At 38.5% G+C, this 12,188-nt stretch overlaps 1 protein-coding gene across 2 annotated transcripts in view; it reads right to left on the bottom strand.

Moving 5' to 3' along the window:
* Positions 1 to 11,059, bottom strand: part of LOC137975539 (MAM and LDL-receptor class A domain-containing protein 1-like) — a 120,800-nt gene extending 109,741 nt beyond the window's left edge. For both annotated transcript variants that reach the window (XM_068822650.1, XM_068822651.1), the window contains exons 1-2: positions 10,855 to 11,059; positions 64 to 111 (exon numbers count right to left, since the gene is read on the bottom strand). In XM_068822650.1, the coding sequence (XP_068678751.1) occupies positions 64 to 111; positions 10,855 to 10,939 (133 nt within the window). In that variant the 5' untranslated portion in view covers positions 10,940 to 11,059. The remainder of the gene's footprint in view (positions 1 to 63; positions 112 to 10,854) is intronic.
* Positions 11,060 to 12,188: the final 1,129 nt, after the last annotated feature.

The following is a 12,188-nucleotide window of genomic DNA, read 5'->3' as shown; positions in this document are numbered from 1 at the left end:
GCAGCCATTCACACTTCCGGAAACTGTTTCAAAATAATATTGACCAATCCGGTAAAATCATACCTTGGTTAATCTTGAAGATTACTTCAGTTGCCGAAGGATCACGGTCATCTGTGATTAAAAGAGAATTGAAGTCAAAACTTAAAAGAAACACGGTTATTCCTTTTCGTATAATTGTTTTTAAGAATGGACGACTGCCATGGCAACAACATAAAACTTTATCATGTGAGCATTAATAATTCACAAAGGGAAAACAAGAGAACTGTTCAGTTTTACTAATCAATGGCTGTATAACTAATACGTTATTCTCCTGAGGTTGAATGCGACCAATGAAAAGTAGTTTTCGGAAAACTTTCCAGAGGAAAAGATTGTTCCATTTTATTTACTTGCGGAACAACCGTGGAGTTTTCCATTCGAAGAATTTTCTTGAAGACTGCTCTCAGCCAGACAGAGCGCGAACTTAGAGGGTGCTTAATATACTTGAATTAAGGAACAAAACTCGGTGAGAGTATCACTAATTTAATTCTTTTCTGAGGGCACACGCCCAGATATTTTACTGATCACTGACACGTTTGTGAACTGCGTGGAAGCCACTTACACCATTATAAAAGCGGTTCGCTGGGTGAGTCTCCCCGCTCTCAACCGATCTCGCTCGAAACGGCTGTTTGGTGCAGGGAAGACTGCTTCTTCTCTGAAAGCAACTTAAGTAATACACTCTTTTATATAAGAACTTGTTTCTTTTGAGGCTGAGGCTAAACGTTCTTATTTCTTTTCTGCAATGCATGTGAGCCTGAAAACGCTCTAGTTGTGTGGAATACTACTTTCGAGTACAAACTGAGTTGTCCTTCAGTGTATCATGAAAACTAGGAGCTCAGTCTTGATGAAAACCACATTGTTAATTATCCTGTTACAACCCCGGGGTAGGGTTAGGGTTAAATTAAGGTTAGGGTCAATTTTCGCTGGGTATGTGCCGCTGGCCTCTCAGAACCCCTACCCCTTTAAGGTCTATTTTGTGGCCAACTACACAGCCCATCTTAGTCACTTTGGAGTAAATGTTATTTTAGCGATCCCAACTTATAATTAATCACTTTCTATTTATGCATAAACCTTATATAAAGCCTTTTAATTGTAATGTAATGAGACTTGTATGTCAGATTATAAGTTGTATTTGTTTTCTTTTTCTTTTTCTTTTTATATGTGTCTTGGTATTCAAGTGTAATGTAAACTTTTGTTATGTATTAAATAAAAAAATAAAAAATATGAACAGCGCTACAGTTCTTAGACTGCAAAACAGTCGTATTTTTTGCGAACGCAAGCGACACGGTAAAATAATATTAAAACGAAAGGTCTGGAGCGAGTGTGACACGCCCTACGGGCGTGTGAGGCTCGCGCGCTTCACACGCGAGGGTCACGCTTACGGCGCTTTGCGCCTTCCGAAAATGGAAGAAAACGACTGTTTTGCAGTCTATACAGTTCTTTGAGTAACAACTTTTTTTACCGCGAATCTTTCCATTTTTCGTAAATCCCGCTAGTCAGAATTTTCTTACTCCCGAACTATGTCGGTAACCCTGTTGAGAATGCAACCCCATTATAGCCAATTCAGTCGTAAAAATGCAACCCCATCCAGCGGCACATCCCCATCAGCCCATTAATAGGAAGTTACCCCATCCCTCAAGGTGTTATGATAATTTCTTTTACCTTACCTTTTACCATTTTTTTAACAGGAAAAGCAAATAAGCAAATTAAAGACGTTCTTAACTGACTTTCAGCTTGGGTATGTTCTTAGTATGTTCTTAAAATTTTTGTTAATCGCAACCTGTACGTTCTTATAAAAAAGGGTCTCGTAAAAAAGTATTGTACTGATCATGATTTCAAGTCAAAATACCAACTAAAATATAAGTGCTGAACACGTGTAAATGGACCAATGCTGACTCGGAGAAAACTGACAGTTAGTGCGCCTTCGTATATGTTGTGGTTTGATTTTGTTTTTGGTTTGAATTTTTCTTAAACCGGTTCCTTTTTTTCAAACCAATTTAAATTTGTATCACTGTTTTTTTTTTTTAATCAGCTGTTTAAAAAAGGGAGTTTTCCTTTGGGAAGGGGGTGTAGCTAAAAAAACAGCTAGGGGCTTGGTTTTTTAGGGGGTGTAAAAAAGAACTAGATATCTTGTTTTCCCTTCTACTCACCTACCCGTCCCTAATCCTCTCCAGTACCTCTATCCTACCCCACCTTTCCTTCACACATCTATTTTCCCCACTTATATTATGCCTTTTCATGCTCATCCTTTACGTGGTAGCCGATTGTTGAGCACTTATGTTCTTACTACCCCAATGTTCCTGCTTATGTTCAGCTACCACTAAAAGGATGAGCACGGAAAGGATCCGGAGACCATCGGAAACAATTTCGAGATTTTGAAGAAGTGTCAGAGCAAAGTCGACTGCTTGATTTTTGAAATGCTTTTTATTCGTAAACTTAAACCAAAACTGAACAAACAGAGTGACTCGATTCGCGCGAAGCTATTTGCTTAATTATTTCACTTTTTATATTAATTCTATCACCTTAGCGTTTTCTTTACCATTCATTCCGCAATTTTCTTGTATTGTTTCTATATACATATTTAGAGTTTTAGTCAGTATCTCATTAGCATTTTTATAATCGATTGTATGCATTAAGTGTATACAAACATTTTACTTTTCAACCTGAAAATGACCGTCAAACGGTCTAGACGTAGTCCTGTTCCGGGACTCCCTCTTACCTCGCCCTGAAAATGGGCCTGGAACCCAGGCGGGAAAAGAGAGAGTCCTGTATTACTTGCAGGCGCATGCTCGGAATGACGCCATTTTTTCCCCCAAAACTGGGGGAAAACCATATTTGGAAAAAAGATTCCTTATTTGGGCATAGTTTATTCCGAGTGCTTTTACACTGGATACATGGGGATAATGTGAAAGGAAATTATAACGCCAAGTTACGCCAAGTTTCTGGAGGCAATTGATCTCGCGTTTAAGAAATGCCACTTTTCCTTTCCTGCAAGCTATTTATGCAGTCGTTACCGGTAATGATGGTTTTGTTAAACCTGCAACAGGATTTGGCAAGTCTGTTTGCTACATGGTTGTTCCTTTAATATGTCTGCGATTTTCTTCGATCCGAGTCCGATATTAATTGTAAATCAGTACTTCTTATCATGAGTCCCAATCGTGGAAGATCAGATGGATGACATATGAAAGTATGGAATTTCGTGCCTGAAACCCAACTGAACAGCTGCATAATGTTGTCGCAGAAAAATATCAAATTTTGATTTAATTGCTCTCCCGAGACTCCTTGAAACTTACAAATATACTGTATGTACGTCGTGGATGTGAATCGCTCAACGAAGACTAATAAATCTCCTGCAGGAACTCTTATTTATTGTTCATTACTTCTGTCGACCTAGTTATGTGATAATTGCACTGATCCAGTAAACATATATTTGAGTTGCACAGTAATTATTGAAACTGTGATTGTTTCAGGAGTTTAGGCCTACCATTTTTTTTCAAAATCGGGGACGAATGTTTGGATACCCAATATAAAACAGTCAAGTAAAAAATGTCGTAAATACTCTTAGTTTTATCAGGAATAATACACAAACACCGGTGACAAACAGATTTTTTATTTTTTTTGAGCAATTAGAGTAGAATATTTTACTCAGACTATTAATTTTTCCTTACAATAATTTTTCAAAGCACTTGTCGCATTAAGTCTTTCTTTCCTTACAAGGACAGACTTAGGGCCGTGGCCAAATGGCTAAGGTTTTATGTAGAGCTGCCTGTTCAGACTGCAATGATTTTTATATCGGAAAAACTAAAAGACGATTGCATGACAGAAAAACTGAGCATTATTCCTGATGAACTTAGATAAAAAGTTAAACGAAATTGAATCACAACCTGGACTATTTGTTTCTTTGCATACCAGTTTGTGTTGATAACGCAATGATGAAGCAACAATGTTCCTATTAAATTTATACATATATATGCACAGTCAAACATGGATTATTCGGACGTTAATTGTCACGATTTTTTTTTCTGGTCAAAATTTGTTCGTGAATATTAATTAATAAGAATGAAAAATGCTTCTTAAAAGCGTGTGTCACCTTGCTTTTATTGTTGCTACTTAAAAGCACTTTCCTTCTGAAACTCATTGTTAGAGGTAAAGTACTGCAGATAATATGAAAGTCTGACTCCGAGCTGTTTTGTCGATTAGTGAAATTCTATGCTATATTTACTAGTTCAGCCTTTGCATCGATTTATTGCGATCTTCTCTCAGTCGTTACATTTATTGGGCAATAATTTTACAACATCACTGCGATCGGGGTTTTTTCTCCTAGTTTGGTCACGACGAGGCATAATTTAGATGTTCTCTTTCCTGACACTGCGAATCACACAGTAATTTTCATAGACCATTTTTTGTCGGAGTTTCAAGGTTTCATTTATTTACATATCCAATATGATTGGCTCATTCCGAGCATGCGCCTGCAAGTAATACAGCACTCTCTCTTTTCCCGCCTGGGTTCCAGGCCCATTTTCAGGGCGGGGTAAGAGGGAGTCCCGGAACAGGACTAGTCCAAACCTCGTTGTTTTTTTAACGTTAACTTTTATCGTGAAATCTGTTTCGAAAAGTTTTTACAATAGAAAATATGTTATGACATAAGACATGAGACATTGGCTGCATTCACTATCATTGGTAGGCATAGTTTTTGACGGTGAAGACGAAATAAAGTACAATTATATGAAATTTGTATTAAACTTATCATAACAAAAAGAAGTGAGATTCCTACGAAAAACGACAAATACGGATAAAAAAAAAAAAGAATTCTTTAAGGTTTTAGTCCAGCTGAAAGGGACATCTAGTGTCAAATGATCAACGTTTCTCAGCGGCTTGATGCAAGAACGAAATGACAAAATCCATAGTATTTAAATTACACATAGTCGTATAACACTTAAAAAAGAACATCACGCTAGCGTATTCAAGGCGAGAACGAACCCAAGTGATATATTAGGGGTCTTTTTGTTCTAGTGTCACTTATTTCCTTACACATACGATAAAGGAGATTGAGTATCTTTTGGGCTTTGGAGCACCCTGCGAGCAGAGCCTCCTTTTGTCTTTTTCTTTACTGAGGAGGACAAAAGTAGGCTCTGCCCGAATTGCGTCAACTCTTTGAAGCCGCCGCAGTCCGAGCTTCTGGACTAGTCAATCTTGTTTTCTCTCGTCAAACCGGTTTTTCCAGTGCGAGCGTCCGTTTAGTGACAAAACCGATGGTTATAATTGAGCCCGCTGTACCATAAAAAACCAAGATGGCGGCGAGATCTGGTCTATTAGGCTCGGGTTCGAGACTATATCCTGGCAACATGCAGCGCATATTCAATAAAGATCTTACTCGATTCATGCAGAGCCTTTCTCGAGAACGCCAAAATCGAGCAAGCAAAAGAAAGGCTCTGCTTGCAGGGTGGCTTTGGAGGCGATAAGATCAATTTCTTTTTACATGAGCTCGGATTCCTTTGTTCTTTTCGGGGGGAATATATTACATAACCCCCAAATCAAATTTAAATGCGAGGGGATTATGTGTTAATATGCAAGGGGATAAGCGACTTATCCCCCTTGCATATTAATACATAATCCCCTCGCATTTAAATAAGCTTTTCATGAAAAACAAATTTACAAATGTTTATTTGGAAATATTAAATACGACGCTACAATTTCTAAAATTGAACTGAGCAGTGTTTTTTTCTGGGGCACGTTCGCGGATTTTCTTAGTCGGTGGTTCATCGTTTTCCATTAAGGCCCCCGAAAAATCAGTTGCTAATCCTAGCAAAACATCGGACACAATTTCCTCCTGCGCGTCGCTAACTCTTTGATAGGTGTGAAGTGATTTCACAGTACGATGCCCAGTACGTTCCATTATAAGCTTTTCAGGCACTCCCTTTTCTAGGCCAATCATGCAAGTCGTGGCTCTCAGGGAATGATTTGTTTTGTAACCTTCTATTCCTGCAACTCTACACATGACTTGAATAACCTTTCTCAATGTGTTTTTTCTAACTGCTGTTTTTGTGTACCACACTTCGTCTTCAGAGCTGACTTTTCTTTTAGGGGTCAAATATAAAGGACTGCCAGGCTTTAACTTTCGGCATTTGCTTTGATACTTCTCAAATATGCGAACACCTAATTCGAAATGCGACTTTGAAAAACTAACATAATTAAAAAGCCGAAAAACTTGTGAATCCCACCAGTGCCAGCATGGAGTGTTGAAAAACAAACGAAAGATGAACAATAGAGGCATTATTCTTCAGTGTATTTTTGCATCCCTTCAGGAATCCTCGCCAATGTAAAAATAAGCCATTTATCGGCCTTCAGCTCGTGGTTATGTGATTTATTCCCCTCGTGCGTTGCCCTACGCACGGACAACGCACGAGGGAAATAAATCACATAACCCCTCGCTTCAGGCCGATAACTCTTACGTGTTTATTCCAACTTAAAGCATGACTTATCAAAATCCCCAAGTTCCTTTCAACAGTGAAAAAAAAGATAAAGTGTGCTTACGAGAGCGAGAGCCTATCCGCCGTTTCCGTTGCATGAAGCGACTAGGAGTATTTCTACTCCCCCCTGGATGGGATACTAGTCCATCACAGGGCTACCCCCAGCATTAAATTCGCCGGTACTCATTTATACATCTGGATGGAGAGAGGCACCATGAGAGTAAAGTGTGTTGACCAAGAACACAACATAATCTCCACGGCCAGGACCCGAACCCGGACTACTCGATCCGGAGTCGAGCACACTAACCATGAGGCCACCGCGCCTTCCATAGTAACACGATCTCCAAACGTTACACTTTTTAACATTAAACTCCATTCCCCAAATATGAGACCACTTAAATAACTCAGTTAAGTCATCCTGCAATTTATCACAATCATTCTACCCTAGGATTAAACGAAAACACTTAGAATCATCCGCAAAAAGAGGTAACGAAGTTTTACGTGAAATTACTTTAGGCATGTCTCATTAATAAAAATCGAGAATAGTAAAGGGACTCCAGATGTAGCCGGGACAAAATCGTACGATTCGTTTAACTTATCAATCACAACCGCAATTGCTTGATGTCAACAAGGCTTCTCTTGGTCTCCCTACTAAGTTGTTACGTGCATGCGCGAATGAAATTTCACCCTCATCATGTAGAGTATTTAATATGTCTTTAGAGCTTGGAATCTTTCCGGAAAAGTGGAAAGACGTCAATGTTGTACCCATTCATAAATGTGAATCTAGGTCACTGGTTTCTAACTACCGTGGCATTTCATTACTCGACATATTGTCTAAAGTCAGGGAGAGGCAAATTTACAACGAAGTCTTCAGCATTATATCACGCCAACTTACCCATTGGCTGCATAGGTTTTTGCAAGGTAAATGTAGGGGGATACAATTATCCCAAGCAGTCCATAAATTCGCTAAAGCTCTTGAAATGAGACAATGGGTTGACGTAATTTATCTAGACTTCACACAGGCTTTCGATCGAGTTTCCCATGTAAAACTACTGTTTAAACTAGAATACCTTGGTGTTAAAGATTCTTTGCTCGCGTGGTTCAGATCATACTTAACTGGCAGAAGACAAAGGGTTGTCTGCAAACACTGTCAGGACTGAGGCGTAGCTCAGATAATTCGTGATCAAAGCTATAGTTGAGTCTGGGTAGGCAATCGATTGCGCTGCTAAGATCAGATGGGGCAAAAACTGAGTGGAAAAACGCATTGAACAGATTAGCTTTATCAACAGGTTAACTGACCTGCATCATTTCACGCTTAACTACCCCAGGAATTCTAGCAGTTTTGCTAACTGCTTTGTAATAACACCAAAATTTACGGGGATTGTGCTTTAACGAACTACTGAGATTACTAAGGTGAATTCGTTTTTTAATTTAATCATTCTCTTGACCTGCCTTCTAAGATTGCGAAATCTACCCCACAAGATCGCAGAGTTTTTAAACTTAGCTTTACGTTGGATTCTGTTCTTCTTTCTGATTAATTGTAAACCTCTTTATCAATCCACGGTGGTCTGTTAGCATCCTTAATAGCCGTCTTGGAAACAAATTCAACCAGACATGATAAAAACAAGTCGAACCAACAGGCGATACTGGCATCAATGTCTTTATCAACAAACACTGTGTCCCAAGAGAGATTGCACTGCACTAAAATAAGTGATTACTCCGATCACTACAATGCGTACCAATCGCTTACCTGGAATGCGGTGTCTTACACTTGCAGACCACAGACTAACCCTAACCCGCGGTAAAAGCTAACCGTTTTAAAGTGGGTGCTTAAACTTAAATACCGCTTCTCAGCGCTACTTGAAACGGGTGCTATATAGACTTAAATACTGTTTATCAGTGCTATTTGTAGGCGGTCTGCAGTTGTCATACACCTCCTGAAATGCTACCCGTTTTAAATAAGAAACCTAATTGACAGCTTAACCCTAATCATTAATCTGATCATTTAACCCCAAACACTAAAACTTATTGTTCACATGCAATAAATAAATTATTGTATTTGATAGCATCAGAGACAACAATCCATCATAATAATCTTAAAATGATTTCTCCAGTTTATTTTATACATACTCCATAAAATCATGATTAATTACAGAAAGATATCCAAATATGTTAAAATGGCCAGTGTTCTAAAAACATAAAACCAGTTTAAAAAAACAAACAAAATTAAACCACAACATATATACCAGCTCTTTTTCATTAAGAATTAGAACTTTCAGGCTGAGATAAACCGTTCAAAATTCTAAGAAAGCACTAAAAACATACCCAGGCTGAGAGCCAGTTAGGAACGTCCATTTTGTTTTGTTTTGTTTTTTTTTTTTGTTTTTGCGAGTACAGTCGAACCTCGATTATCCGGACCTCGATTATCCGGATTTCTCGATTATCCGGACTTTTTCTCTGGTCCCAATTTTGTCATGAATATTTGTTAGTCATCATCAAGATCCCCAGGCATATTCTTTTTAAAACTACAGCGTTGAAAAGTAAAGTAAAGTAAACGCGAGTTTGTTTCTCTTTCAAAGCAGCACTCGCACACGTCGTAACTAATGCAGAACTTTCGAATGAGTTCTGATTGGCTTAGAGTTGCTTTGTTGCTAAGTGACATTTCACGCTCTATTGGCTCGTTCGGCGAACAAGCTGCACTACGTCACGAGTGTTTATTCGCGATCATCATGTCCTTGAAGCGTAAGCGATCCGTTCTTTCGATGAAAGACAAGCAAGCTATAATTTTGCGATTAGAGAAGGAAGAAAAAGGAACCAATTTGTCAGCTGAATATGGCGTTAGTAAACGGCAGATATCTGATATCCGCAAGAGCAAGGAAAAAGATCATAACATTTGCCGACACGTGTACAGGTTTTCACAACGGACAGTGAAGATGTAGACCATATTGTTTTTCAAACGATTTGCAAATGTTTTGTTTCACGATTAAATGTTGCTTTCTTAACGTAATCAGTTTTTGCTCCTCATTAATATTCATATTCTCGATTATCCGGACTATTTCGTGTAGTCCCAACGAGTCCGGATAATCGAGGTTCGACTGTAGCGTAAATAAAGTTAAAAGAAAAATGTAGTCTAAAACGACAATTAACTCAAATACTTAGAGTTCCACCTGCATGATACACCGAAGAATAACTGTAGTCGAACTTAGCATACCACACAAATCTCGTTTCCAGGCTCAAATAGCAAAATGTTCTCATAAAGAGAGTCTATATTGTATTGGAAACGCGGATATCAACACTAGTCACTCTCGTTCTCGTTGTATAAAATAACTTTAATCTTCACATTTAAACCCGTGTGTCTCGAATACGCCTCAGTCACCAATTACAAATTAAAGGAAAAAACGCCCTTACGTCATGCACTATATATTCCTAACAATTGTGAATGCTTTCTTTTTTGTCGCCAGGGAAAGCAGTTCTCAAGCGTAATAATTAAACCAAGAGACATAAAAAGATTCAACTAAAAATCACCCTAACACTTGACAACAAACAACAAACACTTCTTACAAAGGAATACCGATTGCTAAGAACTCATGCAAGACTCGGAGAAGAAGCATAGCAACCTAATATCACTTCTCCAAAACAGTAAACAAGTCAATGAACATGATGACCTCCAATTTAGCCATAAAAGGTCACCATACAGACAAAAGTCCTAAAATTCGCAAGGAGTTTATTATCGTGTGGCGTTAGACAGAGTAAAATCTATAAGTGACACTCTATTGAGAGTGAAAGAGTTTAAGACAGGACAAAAGAGTTAATGCCCGGCCAGATATTATTCTTTGAAATGTATGAGCTTGGCATTTTTCCTTTTTTTATTTGAAAATAAATACTGTAGTGTTTTAATTAATGATGTTACGAGAGTAGCATTGATTAAATGATAGGCCAAACTTGCCCCAAAAAGTTGCACAACCCGACTGGGATTTAGATTTGATGAGCATTGATGGCACAGTCGGTTAGTGCGCAGCCTTGGTGCAAGAGGTCCTGAGTTCGATTCCCGGATCTCCCATCCTTGTTTCGACTTCTTTCCTTTCCCTTCAGCTAAGTAGCTTTAAATACCCGTAAAACGGAGCATTGATGGAGAGGGGGAGTAAAATGAGCGTACCATTGACCTCAGGTTTGTCAGTTGAATTACAGATACGAGTTATCGACGTTAAATATGGTCTTTTACTTTACTTTTACTTTACTGATTCTGCTATAGGTTGCCATTATCGTCAGCACACAATCTGATTTCACCCGTTGGGCCCATTATAATCTCCTCCAGAAATTGCTTTCGGTTAAAGAAAGATTGACTTACCAGCTAAATTAGAACTTGGCCAAATGGGACCTCCATAAGTTAAGGAAACAAGAACTAACACCAGTGTTGCCAACAACACCTCCATCCTTCGTTTGTTTGGCAATTTAAACTTCTTCCATTTTCAAGAATAAATTTCATGGTGAATAATCATCAATGAAGTGAGAAAGAAAAGCTAGAACATAACCTTGATCAAATATCGCTAAAAAGAAAAGTGTCATATGTGGCAGACTTCAATCCAAAGTTGGGCAATCAGTCCCTTAAAAATATGGATAAAAAGGGTTACATTTTGAAAATCTGTTGTCAGACAAAATGAATTTAAACATTGCCTAACTAATGCAACCCATTTCCGGGTAGAGTTTCAGGCCCCAGTCGTTCAAAAGGTGGATAACGCTATCCACCGGATAAGTCACTATCCATTGGATAGCGCAATTAGTTTTGCTATCACTTATCCACTGGTTAGTGATTTATCCGGCGGATACCGCTATCCATCCTTTGAACAACTGGGGCCAGATGGTTTGGCCATTTTTCTTACAACACAACACTCTTTCTTTTTTATAAGAATATATTTTAAAAGAATGTGGAGGCTGAAATTTGCGAAATCTTAAGAATATTTTAAGAATAAACCTAAAGCTGAAATTGTGAAAAGAATATAATTTCGTGCGTTGAAAATCTGTAAATACAATACAACTGTATAAAATTATTCCTTTCTATAAACGGCAAAACTAGCCAACAAACGAAACACTCTTCACTAGCGATAGCCAAATGTTGAATGATGAGCGGTACATGTAATGTATTTGTGCAGTAAAAAATATGCACAATGCAAAAGACATGAACTAAACCGCAAAATTTTTCACGATAAATTCTTTCTTTTTTAAATAACAAAACTAGGAGACAAGTAAAACAGAAAGCCATATGTTCGATGCAAATAAAGTATCATATCAGGCTTCATTGCTTGCAGTCTGGCTCCAAAATCACTCAGTTAATCCCCATCAAAGTCATGGAAGGACAGGCAGTCGGACGTTTTGTCGGCATAGTCCACTTTGTATTCCTTTAACTGTTTGTTGAAATGAACAATTGTGCCTGTGAACCAGCCATTTTCATACAGGGCTGTGACTTTCCTTCCAACAAGACCATGGTTGTAATTTCTATCTTCAAACCTATCTTCTTGGATCTCTGCCATGTCTGTGCCGTGTAGCTCTTCACAAGGATCCTCTGGATCGGGTTCTTCCTCTGAGACCATGTCTTCTGCTCCTGAAACAGGATTCTCCTCAATTTGAGGAAGACAAGCTGACGGTGGGAGATAAGCAGGTTGTGGAACTGCATAGTTCTTCAGC

This window comes from Montipora foliosa, chromosome 11 (assembly GCF_036669935.1).
Source record: "Montipora foliosa isolate CH-2021 chromosome 11, ASM3666993v2, whole genome shotgun sequence".
Taxonomy (NCBI): Eukaryota; Metazoa; Cnidaria; class Anthozoa; order Scleractinia; family Acroporidae; genus Montipora; species Montipora foliosa.
This window is presented reverse-complemented; position numbering and strand designations above follow the sequence as displayed.